Below are 21,247 nucleotides of genomic sequence, written 5' to 3'. Positions count from 1 at the left end.
AGACCCAGGGAGACTCTTAACCTCTCTTTCTCTCTCTCTCTGCAGCCTCTCCCACTGCTCTGGAGGCGATCAAGCACAATGCCCCGCACCCGATTGTGGGATTGGAACAATAGGGTTCAACTCTAGGTCAGGCACAGGGCTTGGAGCCTGGCCAGTCAGCCGTCAATGGGTGCAAACAAACAGCTCTTACTTCTTGCTCCTTTCCGAGAAAGATCATGAGCAAAATGGGTTGAGGGCGGGCGTAAAGTGAAAGGCTGCTGTACGTAGGTGTTTAACTTGGTTCTTCACTGACATATACTCCAGCAGGCATGCTTTTTGGGACTAAGAAAATTAAGGCACCATCTCTGTTGTCCCAATAAAAATATATGTCACATGTGCAGTATTAATCGAGTTGCAGCAGGTTTTTGAGTATATTTACCTCAGAAAAGCCACTCAAAACTCATTAGGCAGCTTGAAAAATTTACTCGAGGACAATTTTGCTAAATACGTATATGCACCATACTGCATATTCGTTGTATTTTTACTTCACCTGTTCTTCAATATTTAATGTTTGGATATTAAGTCATGTTTTTAATCCACGATTTAAACTTTTATATTAAAAAACAAGTAGAAACATAATTATGTCATTAAAAATGTATTATTATAACGTTGTTATTATAAAAACTTCCTTATGTGTAATTTAAATGCAAGTAGCCTACAAATCAGTTAATTTCAACCTATACTATTATAGTGATGTATCAACTGGGGTTCCCACTATAATTTACAGCATTAGATTTTTCCACGAGGAAATGTACCATGTAGTCTACCTGATAGGCCTCAATTAATCACATCGAAAGCTTGTGAATCGAAATCGAATTAAATTGTGAAATTTGTGTCACGAGTGAAAAGTATCTGTACACATGAAAGGAGGTAAAAATCACAGGAAAAGCTTGACGTGTACAGGCAACTATATTATCTAGGGTTATTCTATTCATTAGGATATTGATATAAAATCTGTTGTTGTTAAGTATGTTTAATTCATAATGTTTCCACTTTAAACCAGTACAATATATCATACTGGTATTTCCCCTTATAACCGGTAGTATAACAAGACTATAAGCAGGCTTAAATATTCTATGCCAGACTCACATAGCCTGCACAAAACTTTTCCGTTTCTTATAAGTCAAAATACTACTTCACCTTGCTCGTCTTCCGAGGGGACTTTTTTAAAGTAATGTATTATTTTTAAAACGTAACATTAAAATGAATGTAAAAATGTGCTAAAAAAAAGAAAAACAAATATTATTTCCAGCGTCCACTAGCAGCAGTAGTATTGTTTAGTCGACTAGTCTCTCACATCCCTAATATAAACACTTTGACTTGTGGTGAGACATCAAGTTTGCTCATCTGGGATGTTTAATCCTTGGCTGACTAATATTTGTTTATCTTTATGATCTTTATCTTTGGTTTACTGGGTCAATTGTGGGTCAACTGTGTAATGTATTTGTATTTTGTATGCGGATTCCCAAAATGTTGAGTTAGCAGGAAGAGTAAAATAATCAAAAATGCACATGCTCCTTGATCACAACAGCAAGGAAATGAACCACAGTTGAATTAATGCGGTTGTCTTGATTAAATGGCATAGAACAAGTAACTGTCATCTTTTACTATGAAGGAATTTGAGGTTTATTGAGGTTCAAAAACTTGCGAAGTGAAGTCAGACTGTCAAAAGGCCAACTAGATGAGGGACTTTCTTTTAATAAAAGAAAATGCATACTTTTCCAAACTGAACTGACAGCTAAAGGTGGGGAACAGGATGCTTATTCAGTCAAAGTCTGAGCCCCTACTGCTGCCCCCACCAACCCCCAGCACTTATTTGCCTTTGTTTTGAGATTGTAATTGAGCTGCCTCTGGAAGCCTGCCTGGATTGCATAGTGCAGTTGGGAATGGTGTATATTATGTGTGTGTGCATGTGTGTGTGTGTGTGTGTGTGTGTGGGGGGGGGGGGGGTGTCCGGGGAACTGATGTGGGAGGCTGAGTTCACTAGCAGGGCAGGAGAGCAAAAACGATTGTGTGGACACCTCCACTATTCCTGACCTCACAAAAGTCTGCTCCTCATTTACTTGTTTATTTCCTGTTTGCGGTCTGAGAGAATACATATGACACATACTCCTGACAACTGACCAACAAGAGGCAAACATAACCTGATAAATCTACAGTGACATTACTGACATGGTTTGTAAGAGAACGTGCAAAACGGGGCAAACATCATGAACATTTCAGACTGAAAGAGAAGAAAGCTCAACTGGGAAAATCACCAGATCAAGTTGTTGATGGATAGAGATTGATCCCTCAAGACAGAGAGGATGTGAAGATTTGCTGCTGAAGTACTACCTGCAAAATGTGTTATTGAGAACATGTAATAGTTGGGTCAGACTGCATCCGCTGTGACCCATGAATCCTGCACATTTTCGGTGTGAACTCTGGCTGAACTCTTGGCCGCACTGTGGCAGGCACGCTCCGAATGCCTCTCCCTTAAACTCCCCCAGCTCTTCACTGCACAGTTCACCAGCAGGTCTCTTTTCCGCACACACACACAACTTCTCTCCATTCAAGGGGAATGGTGAGAGGACCTGAAACTCATTCCTCCTTTAGTTGGAGGAGTAAAACCACAAACACTCCCCACTGCACATATACATAGGCAAATGAAGAACAAATGGCTTTACATACCAGACAGCCTATGTAATATGACCTGCTTTTGGGCCCCCTCATAAAACCTCAGGTAGAGCTGCTGGCTTTAGAGGATGAAGTGAAGGTGAGACCCTGAAGGCTGCTCTTAAAACAGTAGGCAAGTTCTTCGACTAGTTCTGGATTGTGCTTTGGATCATTAGCAGGTGTTCATTAGTGCAGAGTTTGGCTAGCCACAAGCTAAACTCATCAAAAGGCAGGTGGGATTTATGGGCACATCAACAGAGAGGTCACGAAGGCTCTGCAAAGTTGTAAGAGCTATAAACATTGAACCATAGATACCCCTTTTCTACTGAAATGGTGATGTTTCCGTGCCGAAGCCAGTGCTCAACAAGGGGATTTATACCACTGACTTCCAGCTGAACAATCACTGTACAATGAACAGTAAAGGACTGCGTGACTACAAACAAGCTGCATTATGGTCTTTATGACTATTAATGTCAGTAGTTTTAAGAATTTAAAAGTAATCTGATGCAATGTTTAGTAGATGTAACATAACATTTATAGTAAATTGATAGTAATAATATATCTAAAATATTTTTTGTTTTAGACAGACGTTGAAAATTAGGTGATTGGAGGCGCTGAGCAATGTGACATTCACTGCATTGTTTCTGTTGTTTGTTTATCAGCCTCTTCTGACTGATTTTTTTCCGTTTTTAATTCCATCTTGGACACCGGCTCTGACACCCTAGAGCCATGAACAAGGCTGTGGATATGCCATTCATTGAAATGCCTGTCATCCTTTTCCATAAAAAAAAAAAAAAACCTGAATACACAATTGAGTGGAAAATACCTGTTGCTTAGGCTGGCCATTTCTCTGACAGTTTGTGCTGTTTCGGAGGCAAAATCCAAAGCTCCTGCCACAGGTTTAGTCACTGTGCCGACCAATCCCTTCCCCAGACCAGAGAAAAATCCACTGACACCCCCCTCAGTCTTCACTCCCTCCACCGTTGATGTTATCACACTGGTCAGACCGCCAATGATGCCTACACAGTAATGAAACGGCAAGTTAGGTTCAGTGGACAAATCCTGGTACAATAATACAATAAGTGTTTTAATATTGAGCATATGAAATGCCAAATGTTTTGATGTACCATGAGCAAGACCATGAATCCCTGCCACAAGGTGCTCTCCACTGGTGGCTCCATGATAACGAATGCACTCTCGTTCAGTCTGATGCCGATTGTCCATTGTCTTGCCCAATCCATCTGATAAAGTACCTGCAAACTGCACAGGAAGATAAACATTTAACAACAACAAAAGAAAATAATAGTAAATTACATGTACTACAAATGAACAATTCTCATACCAGAAAGAAGCATTGCCACTTAAATGAATAAAGAAAATAACTATATAATTAAGCCATTTCTATAATTATGCACTATTAATAAGTTAATTGTACCAATAAGAAAACAAACCAAACCACATGTGGCATGAAATACATTTAAACAGAATATTTGAATTTGTTATTCAAACATTTGTCAATACATCAGGAATTGGAACGGTTGCTGACACTGGTCTTTTCAGTTAGTGGAAACCCCCCACAGTGACCCTAAGGAGTGGACTGCCTGCATTGACCTTAAGGAGTGGACTGTCTACTTTAGGACACATCAATGACTTATTGTGGTTCCCGTCTCAATTTCAGCAAAAGTTCATGTAGCTCTTCAGCTGTTTAAACTGTGGACTGCAGTCAAACAAAATCATGCAAATCAACTATTCTATTTTCCTATGAGTTCATGTGACTAATTTATTTCTAATGTCTTACAGTCAGTCACTCAAACTTGATTTGCAAGGGAGCCACATTCTGGGCAACCACCATGGTTCCCAAACCCTTCCACTGCTGAACTGAGGAAACGCATCGATTTTACAGATAACTGATTTTACACACCATCTCATCCAGCTGTCAAATATATCAGGCTGTAATTTGTCTAATGGGGTGGTGCTCCCCCCTCTTGGCACAGTTGACCTGACTTTGCCCAGAGTGGCCCCCCTCAGGTCCCCTGCAGGTGCCTCCTGGAAGGGAGTTTGTGTTACAGGCCCAGTGAGCTCCCTACTGCAGCCAGAGCACTTTATAAACACAGGCACATTCTGCAGAATTCAAGCAAGAGCCAGGCATGAACTTGGGATGACCCCTCCAAGCAAAGTCCCTGGTGAGTTCATCTGAAGGCCAGCTCAGATTCTCTGCTCCTCCTTCTCCTCCTCCTCTTCCACCTCCCTCTCTCTCACTCTCTTCCCTTTTTTTAGGCTTGGCTGTGAAATTATACCAATACATTTACCAGATATGAGTTTCCGGGAGGGAGAGGAGGATCAGAACACTTTCAAGTTTATGGCCCCCCCACACCACCCCTTCTTGAGCCATTAGACCATCCTATCTCAAAGCAGGGCCCCTAGAGGTGAGCGGGAATGTGTTCCAGTGTGTGTGAGAAAGAAGATGTAGAGGAATGAAAACCATAAAGTGATTGCCAAGAAGTGGTTGAGTCTGACAGAGATGTGAAAAACTGTACAAGCTGATGAAGGTAAATCCTGACCCACAGCAAGAGAGTTTAAGGCTGTACGAGACATGGAAACAGTGATGGAAAAACCAGCTTTGCGTAGCAGGGGGTAACTTTGCTGAACTATGTCTAATGCATTGCTCAATATGAATTCAAATGTGTGTTTAAAGTATAGGTGCTATTGAAAGAAAATCTGTGGAGAAGGTTGGAGGCACAGACACAGACACATTGCAGTCAATGGAGGGTGCATTAGCTGAAACACCTATTAAAAAAGGCCCAGGCGCCCATAAAGGTAAAACTAACAACAGAGAATTCTGTCTGCACATGTTCCAAAATAAATTCTGGGTGGCCACTGACATAAGTTACAAAAACTAATAGTAATCTTTGCAAATACAATAAACCTCAAGCTTTCTAGGCACTTGATCAAACCAAAGCTCTCAAATGCCTTTTATATCTTTCATTAAAGTTTTTCCACCCCAAGCGGTACGACATGGAGCCTTATACAGTTGGTGGATGATTTTGGCAAAACATTTTTATTCATGCTGCTGGAAGTTCTCCAGGGGGAGTAATAATTTGTTTATACTCATGAAATTGAATTAGTCGCAAAAAAGCAGCCAACAGAGAACGTTTATTTTTTCTCAAGCAAACCCAAGCATTTGTTCAGCAGTTCGGCGGGTAATGAGCAAAGACCTTAAAAGTTACTACAGCCAAAAGTAGAGCTGAAGTCAAAGAAATGGACTGCAAATATCAACTATAATTATTCAGTATGATGAGCATATTTAAACAAACTCACCTTGGCTAAAAAGCAGCGAAGTGAAATGAGAACGGGTCAAGTGCGAATGTGAAAGTGCTGATTGAGACATAGTGTTGTCCCATGCTATGAGTACTTAAGACATTAGCTTGGCGAGTGTGGCTGGAAGGAAAGTAAATGAGAGCACAGAGGGAGCGGACAGAGGGAAAAGCATACAAAGCGCTGTCTGACAGTGAGCTGGCTGCCAATGAAGGACGTGGTGCGATGGCCTGTTAGACAGACATGCTGAGAGCTGGCTGCAGGACATGAAGTGGAGGCTCAGGTCTGACCACACACAACTGCAGCCACATACGAGTACACACATTCACACACTGGTGCCATGAGCCAATTCCATCTGCTCAAACAAACTTCTTATAATGTTCATGAGAAAGTTACAGGGCTGATATTCAACTTTTATGCTGACGAAACTGCCGGTGTTCCAATGATTCTGTAAACATGCAGAATCCTGCCTGTTTACACAGGGAGACGAAAACTAATAAACTTAACTGAACCTTTACCACTTTATTGCATATTAGGAGAAAAATCAGGTCAGATTGCTCTGCTGGTGAACATCATGTGCATTTGCACTTCCAATGCTGTTCCCATTCTTCTCCTGGAAATCATCAAATTACAACATGTGGCTAGTTCTAGTGTTCTGCTCAGGCACACTGCTTGGACGCTTCTTCAAAAACATTCAATAAGAAGTCTGTGAGATAAACAACTTCAGCTTCTAATTTACATTTGAACAGATCCGATCACAGAGGAAAAATAGTTCTCTTGCTTTTTTTTTCGTTATGACTTGGCCTTGCACTCAGTGAATTCATGTCTTGCAGTTACAGCTCTGGAACTTTGCAGCTAAACAGATGGACTTTATCATATATCATATATTTGGGAATAGTTCAAATAACCCTGTGAAATACTTAAGTGATCGTTGTGAGATGGACTGGCGAAGTCGACAGCAAGAATGTGAAATTCTCTTACCTTGGCAGCTGAGTTGGAAACACCATGTGTAACACTGCGGATGAGCCCTCCAACGTTGCCGTACTTGATGAGTTCATTCATACCCTCAGTGACGTCGTTCAGTAAGCCCATGGGGTTGCCAAGGAAGTCCACTGAGCCCAGGATCTGAGCCGCCTGACTGATAAGCTCCTACAGAAAGACAGAAAGAAGATACAAGTCCAAGAGCTGATGAAATCACACTGTGGTGATGCAAACGCTTATACCACAATGTACAGTATGAAAATATAATGTAAACATAATTCAGAATGAAGAATGTTTATGACCTCTTTGAAGTGCTTGAGGATGTCACTGATGATCATCTCCTGCGTCTCATAGGGATGGACTCGAGTGTAGGGGTACATGTTAATGATTGCATCTTCAAACCGAATGAGTGGGAACCCAAGGGTTCCCTTCAAGGCCTGTGCAGAACAACACTTGATTATTATGCAGACAACCACATCACAATGCAAACTTCAAACAATAAAACTGCAACCAGTGAAGCACTTATAGTACTACATTTGATTTAACTGTGGCTCTTGTACCTTGAGGTCAGGGGGCAACTTGTGAGAGGTGAAGACGCTAAGCTTGACCTGAGGGACACTGATCTTCAAGTTTTCAAAATAATAGCGCTTTGGAGTTCCTGCATCTTCGCTGGCTTTCTCATAGAGGTTCTCATCCAGCTTCTCTACCTCTGAAACACAAAATCATGTACTTAGCAGAGCATAATGAAGTAAATTCCCCATACTACACACCAGAGGGATAACCACTACGCACCTCCCTCTGTCTGACCGTAGCCAAAGAATATGAGCAGCTTCATCAAGAGCTTTTCCTCAATGATGACAGTATAGCGGCGTGCTGTGACCATCAAATGCTGCAAGGCAGAGAGTAAAATCTATAATCAAACTCCTGTAGTCAAAGGAAGATGTACAGATAAGCCTGAAGCATTTTGGTGAGAAAGTGAATCCATAAGTTCACTGCTTTCACCTTAAAAAGGTCTGTGAGCATAAGACTGCTGGGCACTTTAACAGCGTTGACCTGCAGTGCAGGACCTGAGTCCAGTGTAGTACTTTCAATGGAGCCTGGAGTCACAGACAGCAAAACAGGGTGAGTGGAGCCCAGGAGCTGATTGTCCACCTGTAATAAATGAGAGAGTACAGACACATCTATCAGAAATGTTTGCTTTAGAATGAAAGATTTGTGGGAAAGGATACAGCTTCTTTGGAAACTGTCATGCCTGTCTACTGGATTAAATTTGGCTTTTTTTTTAAAGGTCCACAATGTCCACAAATGTTAGATTTGGTAGGGTCTGTGCTAATTGAGATCCGTAACGTGTTTTCTGGGACCTGGTATGGATCAAATCCACTGATCATTGCATTTTCTTGGTATCTCTGTTCATGTGTTTTTCTATAAAAAGCTGATGACAGTAAACATGGTGAATGATCAGAAAAAAATCTAGATAAACTAATTAGTCTCATTAATCGTCAACCATCTTGAGCCATTCCTAAACCAAAGTGAGTAATTCCCAAACATTGGATGAATGCATTTAGGTCTGTGGATGCTTACCTGAATGTCTCTCACTGTAAGTTCCAGTACCTGGCTGGCAGCGGTACGGGTGAAGTGCACATCAATGCCAGACAGGGTGGCAAACACTAGCTCTTCAGGGAGCTTATTCACCAGTGATAGACCCACTCCTTCCTCTAGATTCACCAACACCTACACAAGAGCAAGAATAGGGAGGTCTGAACTTCCAAGATCAATATTTGATAACACTGTGCTAATTCGTTTTTTACTGGAAACACAATGATGGTAAAATTCCACATCAATCAATTTGCTGGACAAACAAAAACATGTTTTTTACCTCAAGCTCCTCCTCGGGAACTTTCATCTGGGCACTCTCTTTATTCTGGTCTTCCTCAGTGCTGGGAGAGGGTCTATTCATGCGCCGTTGGTTGAAGTCACTGATCTGAAATGAGGTATGCAGCTTCTCATTATATTAGAAAGTGTGAAAGAAAGATAAGAACTGATTCCATTTCATATGGTTTCAGATAGCATGCTATCCCAACCATGTAATTCAATAACAACGAGACAGGAGAGGTGTCTTGCCTGTAGTACTCGTGTGGGCCCATCAGGCAGGACCTGTACGGACAGTACACCTGAGCCAGGTCTCATTTTCTGGTTGATAAACTGTTGCTCTGGTGTCGGGTCCAAAACACCAGAGTCTGGTCCCAGTACCACCTCGGCACCATCATACAGGCCAGATACTCCTCCTCTTACCTAAAACAGCACATCCAATATTTTAAAGAGCCAGAGATGATTTCATACTGGAAAAAAGCGATTGAGGAGCAAAAAAAAAAAATTTGGATGAAAGAAGGACAGACCTGGACGACTAGTCTGGGCAAACCACAGGTCAACATGCCAGAGCTGAAGTGCCATGTCTGGGTGGTGCTGCGGCGGTTGTCTGGCCGTCTCAACATCAGAGGCTCATAGCTAAAAAAGAAAATGCAAGATACGTGAGAAATGACACCCGCACACCATGATGATGTTTACTCTCCACAGGGACAAGAACAAGCTTAAGATAGACAGCACAAGTTGTCCTTTGTTGTGCTGTGAAGAGTTTAAGTAACCTGTTGTCTGTCACTGCAGCCAGTCCAGCGATGTCAAGCACTAAAGATGAAGTGAGGGGTCGAGGCTGAGAAGGTTTGCTCTGTGGAGGTGATGAGCCCTCATGACAGAGCATTCCTGTTCCTGTCATCCGCCAAAGTTGGGAGCGCTTTCCAGGCTCCTAAACAGACAAATAAATGTGAGAACCTTTGAGAACAAACTAGAAATGGGGAAACTGGCAGATATAAGGCTGAGAAAGAATATAAGCAGACCTTTTTCTTTAGGATGACTCTCTGTGTTTTCGTCTCCACGTCCAGCACCAGTTCAGCACAGCTGACCACCCTCTTCTTCCCCACTGGCCTTTTTCCTCCATCTCTGTTATCAAATCAAAATGTCAACCTCAAGTGAATATTTACTTATATTTACAAACACCAGTTTGAAGAGGTAATATTTGAGTGAGTCAGCCACTGGAAAGTTTTCCGCTTGAAATTGGTCAAATTACCAATTCCAAGGATGAGTAAACTTTTTGGGAAAATTAAAGGTGGAGAACTCACTCTGAGAATGTGAAGGACGCAGCAATGTAGATGAAGTTCTCATAGTAGAGCTTGTTGTATTCTCTAAAGAAGTTCATGTCAGCGGTAACCTCTGAAGATCCGGCTCCCTTCACAGTGAGGGTGAGGTAGGGTTGAAGAATAGGTTCATCGCAAGCGTAGTCCAGAACTGCCCCAGCTTTTACCTCTGTGTGCAACCGGATATCAGCCACTCCATGTTGCCAGAACTGGATAGGCACCTGAGGTAAAGAGGACATGTAAGTAAGTGTAACCAAAGAGTTTGTGGAGATTGTGGTTCTGCAATAAGCTTTAAGACCATTTTAGAGGCCATTTACACTGCCATCATAATATACCAGAAGTAAAAATCAAAGCTATCCATCAGCTTGAATAAAACTAAATAACATGGGACGGAATTGTCAGCTGACAGTGGACCTGGGAAAACATCTAATTTCCCTCAATATGTTGGCAAGATCAGACCTGACGTTTTGGTGTCAGAGATAAAAAAAAGATGATGGTTGAGTAAAAGCAGGAGCTCACAGCGCCTAAGGGAAAGCTTTTAGAGTAGGCCTATGAGTAGAGAGGGACATATTGAAAGTGACAGTAGAGCAAGGTGCAAGCAGGAAGATCTAGGATACTTCTATCCTGGACAAGAGTGTTTGATGATGAAAGATCTGAAAAGCCACGATAAATCATTGAGAATGTGTCTAATCCCAGCACCAACAGACTTTTTATTGTTTAATATCAAGACTGACACAAAAAGAGCAGCAAAATGTCTGCCCAAAATAATTATTAGCAGATTTAAAAAAACACTGAGAAGCAGATGAGACAGAGAACCCATCGGACGTAGAGCTGCCAGGTGTGAATTCAATGCTTGGCGGATGAATCGATTGCTTAAGTCAAGCCAGGGGGAGTAAAAGAGCTATATAGAGCTAACAAAAGCTTTATATCCACCTATTGTAATGGCTAGAATGGTGTCTCGCTCAGTAAATTTAAAACCACCAACAGATCATATGACAGGAAAAGTGGCTTTGGGGTTGGAGGAAGGTGATGGAAAATGTGCACACCTGCAAATCCCCTAATAAACCCCAGATAACAGGATGATATTAATAACAGGTACACTTTTTAAGTAGAATGTGCTTTATCTTGCTATGCCTACTCTTTCATGAATGTTATTGTGTCCAGAATTGAACACTGAAAGGAAACAATATTGTATTTTAGGAAGTCAGAAGTCATGACATTTCTGAAATGCAAGAGCAGCACCAAAATTTCTTAAACAACTTAGGTTTGGGATTGCGGTTAGTACGGAATTCTTATTCATGTGCTCCGACAGATTCTCATGGGTGACCCGGGTTCAAATAAAGGCCAGGGCATATTCCCAACCATCCTAGTGCTACTCTTTAGTCTCAAATCTTCTGAACCATTCTACTGCCTTACAATACTTGATAATGTGTACCCTCTGAGGACTTACCTCAGAGATGTTATCTATACGGAAGGGTGGGGGCAGCTGGTCAGTGTCACTGAATGAGATTTGATGCGTTGCCCCTTTCAAAGCAATCTCAGCACGCAGGAAGAAGCAGTTCCCTAAAGTGTCCCTATGGAACACATAATGAGAGGAATATATGTATATGAAATCAAGAACTTTTCCCTCTGTCATTTTCTGTTCTGTTCAGCCATCCTTAGAGAGTGAATTTGGTGGCATGAGGTACCTCATGTTGATGTGGAAAGATTTAGGTTTGTTGACCTCAAAACCTCCAGACCAGGTGCAGTTGGGTACATCCATGAGACGGACACAGAGAAGCTGATCATAGTCATTTCTAGGCCAGTGGAACACCACACTGGATCCTGGCAGGGTGGAGATATATCCATCTGGATTTGCTATACCCTACAAAAGGTTATCATAACAAACAAAACATTATCATGTATTTTCCTGTCTTATATGATACATTTAAATATAGCACAAAGACAAACACAAAACTCCCACCTTTCCTCTGACAAATTCCCTCTGCGAGAAAGCTAACTTGTGAGATGATCGATTGTCAAGTAGATATCGTGGAGCAAAGGTCACAATGTGTGTGTCACGATAACGCCCTTTCCCCTTCCTCACATTTATTCCTATAATAAAACATTATATTCCATTATTAAATCACCTTAGCACAGGGGTGTCCAATCCTGCTTTTGGAGGGCCACTGTCCTGCTGAGTTTAATTCAAATCAAACACACCTGGCTGAACCTTCTAATCAAGGTCTATAGGATTACTAGAAACTTCCAGTCAGGAGCGTTGCGGGAAGTTGAAGCTAAACTCTTCAGGATGTTGGCCCTCTAGGAGCAGTATTAGACATCCCTCACTTAGCAGATACCACAATGCAAGAGAAACATTTCCTAAAATAGTATAATCATTCCTTATTACCTATATTATAGATGAGTCCAGGTCTGTTGCTATGCTGGATGACTTTGAGTGCTCTCACTCCACTGCCCCCATCCAGAGAGAAACCCTGGCACCATCCTGGAACACCATCTGGGTGGATCCCTTTACCGATCCGCATGGTGCACCTGTTCAAAGAGGACAAGACTTTAGAGCGCTTTAATAAGTGGTAGCTATGCAATTAAATTACATTTCTGCTATGTTGGATAATAAATAAATAACTCTTGCTGTGAAAATTTTGCAGGCTAATTAAATGAGATAATTTTTTATTAAAAAGCATTTGATGGGTGGGCATGGTGTGAACACACACTGTTCTTTGGTTTTTCCCCTTCTCTTGCACTCACATATTGGGTTGCTCTTTGTCAGTGTAGCAAAAGAGCAGTGGGCTCAAACTCCTGGCTAACTCATGCTCCTCAAACTGCCCAGCGGCATCCGTTTTCCCATTGTCCTGGCGGAAGATCAGAGGCAGCCCTGCAGACACAATAACCAATGAAAATATTACAGACATGGTGCAGTATAATTTAAGTCTTGAATTCAGATCATCAATCTGTAGTCAATGCTTAGATATGAAAGCATACCAGTCTTGTTGACAAGCCAGTAAGAAGCAGAGATGAGGATTTTTAATGCTCCTTGGGCTCGGAGAATAATCCGAATGGTGAGACAGAGCAGCCGTTTGTTGACATCATATAGCCGCATACGCACAACATAATTTTGTGTACCGGGAGGGATGAGTAGCTCCTTACAAACAGGAAAGTTCTCTAGGAGCACACCTAAGAACAAACAGCATGCTTGTGAATGCTTTATGTGGATTAAAAAAGCAAATAGGTACATTTTCATGTTAAATATGTAAAAGAAATGTAGAATGTACTCCAGTTCACCTAATTCTATATTTTGTGATGTGTCTACAGCATGCAGCACGGCCTCTTTGCCCGGTTTCATGGTTCCCTTGATTGAGGTCCCTTTGATGTAGTAGTTGAGGTCACAGGGAAGGAGGTTGGCTAGCACTAGGGTGGGCAGCAGATATATGGTGTGACCTGGTTGGCGGTAGATCTGCTTTGTACCTCCTGCCACAGTTTTGGCAGGCTGCTGTTCAGGGTAGTTCTCTTTCTTAATGACGACACAAAACCTAAAAAAAAAAAAAAAAGAACAAAACGGTTTACAACTCAAGTTCCATTTGTCTTTGATATTTTCATTCTCCTCCCAGCCTGTTTTTACCTGAAGTTGCGTTTGAGTTGTTCATCAAAGTCTGCTGACTGGCACTCTCTCTTGCTGCTGCTGACGTCACCAGGCCGCTCCACAGTAGTCCAATGGATGGGCACCTTACAGAAGAACAACCCTAAGCCTTTAGGTCTTGCCTGAAGCCTCCAAGAGGTCAGATGGAGAGGGATGGCCAAGGCCTCTCCGGGCAGGATGGGTGGCAGGACAACAGGTTCTATAGAAGGTAAACAGTTAAATTAAGATCCATAATAAACAAACACAGGTAAACCATAGCAAACAGTGTGTGTGTGGGTTTGTAGACACTTACTGTCTGGAGCCGAAGGGCTGTCTAGTCGCACTTCCATGGGAACCTCAAGACGATTCTTAACTGTGAGCGCTGACTGCACCGTAATGACCTTACGTGCACTGCCCTCCATAGTGATAGAGAAAACCACTCGAACAGGCGGCAAGGCTGAGAACTGAACAGAGATTATAGACTGTGTACAAAGAACTCTAGAATAATTCGGTGTAATGGTATGAAGTACAAATACTTACATATACATGAGGGTGTATGATGTTGGTTCTGCTAATTGGGCTGCCAACCTAGAAAAGCCAGGTCATTAAATTTTTATGAAGCATTATTTCCATTTTTCATGAACTTGTATTTTGATCAAATAACGAAAGAGGGAAAAAACCCCCCATTAATTTAAAAAAAACCATGAGAGAAATCCAAGACTTCAAAATGCATGTAGAGAAACACTAATATAATGAATTACTAATGATTTGAATAGTTCGCACGAAGGTCAAAAAACGTCCTTCTCCACATAACGAACTACAAAATTTCCACAATTATAAAATGTTTGACCCATTAACTCACAGTGCTCGAGGGGTTGTTTCGATCAGGGGCGGCGTAGCGGAAGAACACTCCAACCTTGTCCACTGACACTGGCTTCACCTGCTCCCAGCCCACAACACGCACCAGCAGCTGGTGGAGTTTCAGCTCATGGGTGTGTCTGAGGTCAGAGCACATTATCAGCAAAGAGATGAAAAGTAAAATCAATGAGATATTGAGAAGCAAAAACACAATACAGTACAGCAAAAACATTTCAACAGACTATCCTGTCCAACATTAGCACATTCAAAGCATGTACAAAAGAGACACCCTATGCTACCTGTGTCTCAGTTTCTCCCGGGCCTCAAACTCAAACGGGAGCTCCTCCCCTGGCAGCACCTCTCTCCACTGGCTGATGTTGTGCGTATCATCTGTTCCAGGCCCATTCACTTCAGATATGGAGTCGGCACTACTGCTGTGAGATAGTGCCACTCTGTGGACACAGCAGAACCACCATGTATTTTCACAAAATATAAAATGTAGTTAAATACTGTAGTGTGAGCTCTTCTGACCTGGTTGGTGTGGTAGTAAGAGTAGCAAACCACATAGTGCAGCCAGTATGGTTGCGTAATGCATAGGGCACAAACGGCTGCCTCCTCTTGGAGAGCTTCATATCCGCTGAAACATGGCATGAATATAAAAATCAGCCACAGGTCTCCCTCAAGATTGTGAACAAAGCCAGCTATATCAGGTATTGTGCACCAAAAAAATATTTTGGTGGAAAATGAGCTAGAAATGTTCCTCCCTAAAGTATGGCCCAAATCATACATTAACGGAGATGCCACAGAAAAGAAAGACTATAAATGAAAATTCAGTAACAATTTCACAACACATTCATAAACTCATAAACAGCATAATTTAAAGAAAAATATGGTATCATAAACCTTTTCACACAAAACATATTTAATATGCATACATGGTAATGGGTTAGGGTCAGGGGTAAATCAGGGGTAAATCATGAGTTAGGGTTAGAAAAAAAAAGCCCAGAGAACGATGGTATCCTAAGCTCTACGATGCCAAACACGACGGCCTTCTGACTTCTCTAAAGTTGGCTACGCGTCTATGAACTGTACCTCGGGCATGAATCTGCTGCTCGAGACAAGTCAAGCTGGTAGAGCTTCTAGTTCTAAGGTAGGCAAGAGGTAGACCTGACAGCAGAGAGAAAAGGAGAAGAGAGAGACATGCTAGGAGGCTGTAGGAAGAGGAGCGGAGACGCATATGGTCAAAGAGAAGGCTAGAATGAGTTGCACACATCATGGTAGTATATGTTGCGATCTTCTCTAAAAATACAGATAGAACTAATTGTTAGTCACTAATTCAGCAAGATATTTAGATTTACATTTAAATTTGTTGTGGTTTTCTGGGTTTAAACTCTGTGAATTGTGTATTTTACAATACATGTATTTGAAGGATTAATTTTCAAACCATTCAACATTCACAAAGCTGAAGTGTGTGATTGTAAAGATGTTAAAAGACTATCCTGTCATCCTAGATTTGTTCTATCCAAGCTTAAAATGCAGAAACAAGAACTATAAGCAAATGATTTGTAGTTTGATTTCTCACGTTTTTTCACTTCCGGACATGGAGAGTCTTTGGAAACCCTGATTAAAAATCTGTATTTGTTAAATTTAGCCTACAAAAGTGTGAGGTCAGTAGGATTGGAAAAAAAAAAAAAATTAAACTTTTTTTTTTTTTATCTAAAAGGATACATTAAATTAATCAGAAGTGACAGTGCAATTAATGTCAGTAAAAGATTTATATTACAAATGAATGCTGTTTTTTTTCTATTCATCACAAAATTATTATATTATATAATATAGGTTGATAAGAAAGGAATAAATAAAACTTTAAAATACATTACACTTTAAAATATACTAAAATAGAAAACATTTATTTTAAATTGTAATATTTCACATATTACTGTTTTTACTGTATTAGTTATCAAATTAAATGCATGTGTGGTGAGTATAAGAGACTTCTCTCAAAAACACACTTTTGAACAGTACCGGTAATCTATATTTGGTGACACTAGTGGTGCCTAAATTACACACTTCAGCTTTAAAAAATGAAGTATAAGATTTATTAGACAGGTACGTAACTCCAGAGCAGTTCATCTTTTTTAGGAGCTGGACGAGAGTACAGGTTAAGCAGACGGCTAATACTCACTCTGGCCAAAGGAAGGGGGGTCCACTGATGACCCCATCCAAGACAGAGTGGTGGAGGGCTGTGGCGACTGCTCGTCTTCCTTGCAGTAATCTGCCAACCACGAAGACTTGGTGGTGCTGTACTGCTCTGTGAGTCAGGACGACAGGCCCGCAGCAGGGTGTCAATATTAACATACCACTTATAAATATGGAAGCAAACAGTTAGAGAAAAGCATGGAGGCCTATGAGTGTGTTTGACCCAGACTATGTACCCAGTAAGACAGAGGTGATGTTGACATCCAGCCTCTGCTTGGCTCGTACTCCCATCTTCAGCCGAGGAGGATGGAGCCGGCCTGCCGCCTGTCGCTGCCAATCCAGGAAACACGGCCAAGGCTCGATGAATGGCTCCCAGCCTGTAGACCGGCAGACACAAGTGTGTGTGCTTATGAATGTACACAGAAATACATAGTGTAGGGTTTACACTCCGTTCACAATTACTTCACAACTCAATGCCTGAACTCAATGCCTGAAAATGTTTTTTCCTCGGAAATCAGTCATTTGGCACAACAAACGTAAAATGGTCAACATCAAAAAAATCCTTCATTTAATAATGGCCTAGAAACTGCAGAATCCTCATATTTATTATGAAAACAGTTATATATGTCAATATTGTATATTTAATTGTGCCAGTGTTATTTTAGTACTGTTTGTATACTACTATAGCATTTATATTTGCAATTTTAATTTTAGTTTAAGTTTTAGTTATTTTGTTATGTGCTTATGACATTTTTAGGGCCGAGCACCGATTTTAGCACAATGGTGTGAGGACCCTATTGGAATTGCTCTGTTTATTATTAGTTTTGTTGTATTAAATGATTGCTACTTTGATTTATTTTTAAAGTAAACTTTAATTTGTCTTTATTTCTTAGTCTTAGTCATTTTAGTACTTTATTTATTATGTTTTTTTATCTAATATGTATATTTTATTTTAGCCTTATTTTTATTAGAGATATTTATTTTCAATAGGTTTCATTTTAGTTATCAATAGCAACCGTAAATTGTTTATGCTCATTTGTCCAGTTTTTACATGTAAATTGCCTTTATCGTAATCTAACACTCATTTAAAGTTAATATTTGAAAAGAGTACCGGTAGTAATTTAATAACACTGTTTTAACATACTTTTTTTAGCAAATCTCAAAATGAATATTAATTTTTCATTCATTAATCAGTTACTGGCCTTCTCAGTATTATAGCCAAAATTTTAAGTGCATACAGTGCAGGCATAAATTAGATTTCCAATGTGGTCTCAGACTTTTGAACTCAAATCCAATACTTCAAAATGACTCCAAACCAGTAAGATAAATGTTATTTGAACTGTAGAAAGAATAAGCTACATTTTGAGAAGGTACCAGATCCAGGGTGACACGCATGCCGAGATCTCACCTGAGAGTTCTCTGTTGTAATAATCTCCAGACAGAGTGAAACTAGCCTTGCCTTCCTGCATAGACCCAATCCGCTGGAGAACATAAAGACCTGCGATGGAAGAGAAAAGCCGCTACAGAATTGCCTGCCTACAGTATATGTGACATATGGAGTATCACAGTATGCGGTCATCCTCACGTGAGAAGGTGAGCTCTGCCAGAGGGACGTCACAGTCCAGACAGTCATCGATGAAGCAGATACACACGCTCTCGGCCTTCACTTCCACTCCAGATAGGGGATGAGCCGAGTGGCTGCTGGAGTCGGAGTCAGCTCGGCTTCGGCTCGACATGATCTCTGCATTCTCCCACAGCCATGTGGCAGCTTGGTCCAACTGACCTATAATTCAACGTACACCAATATAGACAATGCAACACACCATTCTTGGATTCACATGTGTCTTTTGCAATGTTGGTAGACTAGTGCACTGCTGTACCTCTACAGTGAATGAGTGCACGTCTGCAGTCTTCCTTCCTGAACCCAAGGTCCTGTAACCGCTTAAGCTGACCTTCTACAATGAAATATTAGTAGAAACTTCAGCAAAGCTCTTTTCTAAAAACGTCACATTTACTTAAAGGAATAGTTCACCTAAAAATGAACACACCTTCATGTCATTTCAAACCAATGGAAATCATGCACAATCTATGTGGCGTCTTCCTTATGAAGAGATCTACTGCTCGAAATGTCACAGTGTAGTGCTCTGATGAGCTCAATACATGGGGAGAAACAGTGTTCTGACTTTGTTTTGTATTGTTTTAAACCAATGACACGACCAAAACAGTCTGAACGATTTGTGGAAGTCAGTGTTTTTAGTGCATGATCACAACAAGGCTATCATATGCCTTCAGAAGACTTGGAATATAGCACATGTGTCAAAATAACCACTTTTATAATACTTGTATAGAACTGTTGTTTCCATTTTTAATCTTAAAAGACTCACAATCACTGCAATTGAATGGAAAAGGTAACAAGAAAAAAAAGGAATATAGGTTTGGAATGACATGAACGTGAGTTAATGACAATATTTTAATATTTTAAAGTATTGAAATAAAAACAATATAAATATATCATATTTTTAAATTAGTGAACAAACCCAGTAAAGCCTCAGTCTTGAGCCTGAAGCTGTGCTTTGGGTCTGTACTGGCAGTGGATGCTGAACTCTCAGCTTCTGTGGCAGTGTCTGAAGGGCCGGTGGATCCTGTGGTGGGAATGGACTTAGCTATTGCAAGGAAAAGCTGCACATCATTGTAGGAAAGACGGATGTCTAGAGCAGGAAACTGGATCTGTGGGGGAAACAAAATCTTGAACTGTGCACTTATGGTTCAATCCTGACCTGTGGTTCAATTCAACTCAGTACTGACCTCCAAGAGAGGCGGAAAGTCCGCTATGTTGAAGGCATCTAGGAGCCCTGAACTGCTCTGGTACGTTGGGCTGCCACAGAGCTCCATTTGCACATTGACAGGATCAATGATGGACAAAGCTGTTTCCTGCTCACTGCCCAGCCGACATGAGAATACCTAAACAGGTATTAAAAAATAAAAAATAAAACAAATCAAAACAACGCTTTCTTTTATGTCATGGATATTGTAAAATCACAGATGTCCAGGGAAATTACCTCAATGCCTGCTAAGCTGCCAGAGAAAGGCCTGTCCAGAAGTCGAGGCTTGTATGTCAGCACAGTAGTGCCTTTCAGAATGATAGCGTTGGTGTCCAAACATGAAGAATCTTCAACGACCACAAACTCTGTCCCTGGAGGAAAAAATATACTTATTTAAGCTTTCATTCTATGTAATATTTCTATCTATCTATCTATCTATCTATCTATCTATCTATCTATCTATCTATCTATCTATCTATCTATCTATCTATCTATCTATCTATCTATCTATCAAAACTACTTACAATTTTCTGGCTAGGCTTTTTTTCAAGCCAACATCAAAGTTTGTCTACAAACTGTTTAATGTAGTTTATTACTTTTATTCAGCAACGTTGAATTAAATTGACAGAAAATACATTTATAATGTTACAAAATATTTCTATTTCAAGTAAATTGCTGTCCTTAAACTTTCTATTTATCAAAGGATTCCAAAAAAATAAATTTATCAAGGTTTCTACAAAAATATTAAGCAGCACATCCGTTTTCAACATTGATAATTCAAATGTTTTTTTGAGCAGAAAATCAGCATATTAGAATGATTTGTGAAGGATCATGTGACACAGAAGACTGGAGTAATGATGCTGAAAATTCAGGATTATTGAATTTATTAACTTTAATTTTTGAATCACAGGATTATTTTAATATTGTAATAATATTATATTATCACAATATATTTTTAAAGGCAAATAAATGAAGCTGAGCATAAGATACTTATTTAAAAAACATTAAAATAATCTTACCAAACCCAAACTTTTAAACAGTACTGTATATACTGTATATACATTATTATTTATTTATTTTATTTTAAATAATTTGTGTTTGTAAACATGATAATATATAGCTGCTTTTATGTTTTAGGAAGGAGGTCCTTCACAAGCAAATCTGGAGGATACATTTTTTTCCTTGCCATCAAACAGTCTGTAATGTCCCAATGTAATTCCTAAATCTGCCTTTAGAAAGTAACACAATATTGTTAAGATGTTACCTGTCACATTGAGTTTGACCTCCAGGTATTTATCTTGAGTGACCGGCACAGTGGATCGCTTAGTGACCACGCCACTCTTAACAGTTTTGGGCATGACAGCCGCTGTGCTGCCTTGGTCACTGCTGCCACTTGGCCAGCGCTGGTGGGTAGGCGCTGCTTCTTTTTCCACAGGCATCTGCAAAAAGTCCCTCACCATCTGCAGCCAATCAAAAATGAGGAAAACTCGCAGATTGTTTAAAACCACAGTGAAGCATGAGGAGTCCCGCGTAGATCTGTGAGACAGAGAGAATATGGAGTAGAAAAAGTTATC

General features: G+C 40.5%; 1 protein-coding gene across 4 annotated transcripts in view; it reads right to left on the bottom strand.

Moving 5' to 3' along the window:
* vps13d (vacuolar protein sorting 13 homolog D) overlaps positions 1–21,247 on the bottom strand; it is a 43,742-nt gene that overhangs the window by 4,459 nt on the left and 18,036 nt on the right. For 2 of the 4 annotated variants that reach the window (XM_079588941.1, XM_079588942.1), the window contains exons 31-67: positions 20,938–21,209; positions 19,911–20,044; positions 19,657–19,812; positions 19,389–19,578; positions 18,732–18,806; positions 18,437–18,634; positions 18,260–18,349; positions 17,088–17,228; positions 16,838–16,963; positions 15,745–15,819; positions 15,184–15,289; positions 14,952–15,104; positions 14,657–14,792; positions 14,335–14,382; positions 14,108–14,258; positions 13,798–14,014; positions 13,461–13,708; positions 13,161–13,352; positions 12,927–13,053; positions 12,568–12,710; positions 12,142–12,272; positions 11,867–12,042; positions 11,629–11,752; positions 10,164–10,399; positions 9,882–9,984; positions 9,633–9,790; positions 9,387–9,495; positions 9,112–9,282; positions 8,867–8,971; positions 8,572–8,721; positions 7,993–8,142; positions 7,783–7,879; positions 7,551–7,699; positions 7,293–7,427; positions 6,991–7,158; positions 3,822–3,954; positions 3,521–3,713 (exon numbers count right to left, since the gene is read on the bottom strand). In XM_079588941.1, the coding sequence (XP_079445067.1) occupies positions 3,521–3,713; positions 3,822–3,954; positions 6,991–7,158; positions 7,293–7,427; positions 7,551–7,699; positions 7,783–7,879; positions 7,993–8,142; positions 8,572–8,721; positions 8,867–8,971; positions 9,112–9,282; positions 9,387–9,495; positions 9,633–9,790; positions 9,882–9,984; positions 10,164–10,399; positions 11,629–11,752; positions 11,867–12,042; positions 12,142–12,272; positions 12,568–12,710; positions 12,927–13,053; positions 13,161–13,352; positions 13,461–13,708; positions 13,798–14,014; positions 14,108–14,258; positions 14,335–14,382; positions 14,657–14,792; positions 14,952–15,104; positions 15,184–15,289; positions 15,745–15,819; positions 16,838–16,963; positions 17,088–17,228; positions 18,260–18,349; positions 18,437–18,634; positions 18,732–18,806; positions 19,389–19,578; positions 19,657–19,812; positions 19,911–20,044; positions 20,938–21,209 (5,466 nt within the window). The remainder of the gene's footprint in view (positions 1–3,520; positions 3,714–3,821; positions 3,955–6,990; positions 7,159–7,292; positions 7,428–7,550; positions 7,700–7,782; positions 7,880–7,992; positions 8,143–8,571; positions 8,722–8,866; positions 8,972–9,111; positions 9,283–9,386; positions 9,496–9,632; positions 9,791–9,881; positions 9,985–10,163; positions 10,400–11,628; positions 11,753–11,866; positions 12,043–12,141; positions 12,273–12,567; positions 12,711–12,926; positions 13,054–13,160; positions 13,353–13,460; positions 13,709–13,797; positions 14,015–14,107; positions 14,259–14,334; positions 14,383–14,656; positions 14,793–14,951; positions 15,105–15,183; positions 15,290–15,744; positions 15,820–16,837; positions 16,964–17,087; positions 17,229–18,259; positions 18,350–18,436; positions 18,635–18,731; positions 18,807–19,388; positions 19,579–19,656; positions 19,813–19,910; positions 20,045–20,937; positions 21,210–21,247) is intronic. The other 2 variants (XM_079588943.1, XM_079588944.1) reach the window with 1 other exon arrangement.

Source organism: Phoxinus phoxinus (assembly GCF_949152265.1).
Source record: "Phoxinus phoxinus genome assembly, chromosome: 18".
Lineage (NCBI taxonomy): Eukaryota > Metazoa > Chordata > Actinopteri > Cypriniformes > Leuciscidae > Phoxinus > Phoxinus phoxinus.
Note: the sequence above shows the minus strand (reverse complement) of the source record. Positions and strands in the feature narration are given on the sequence as shown.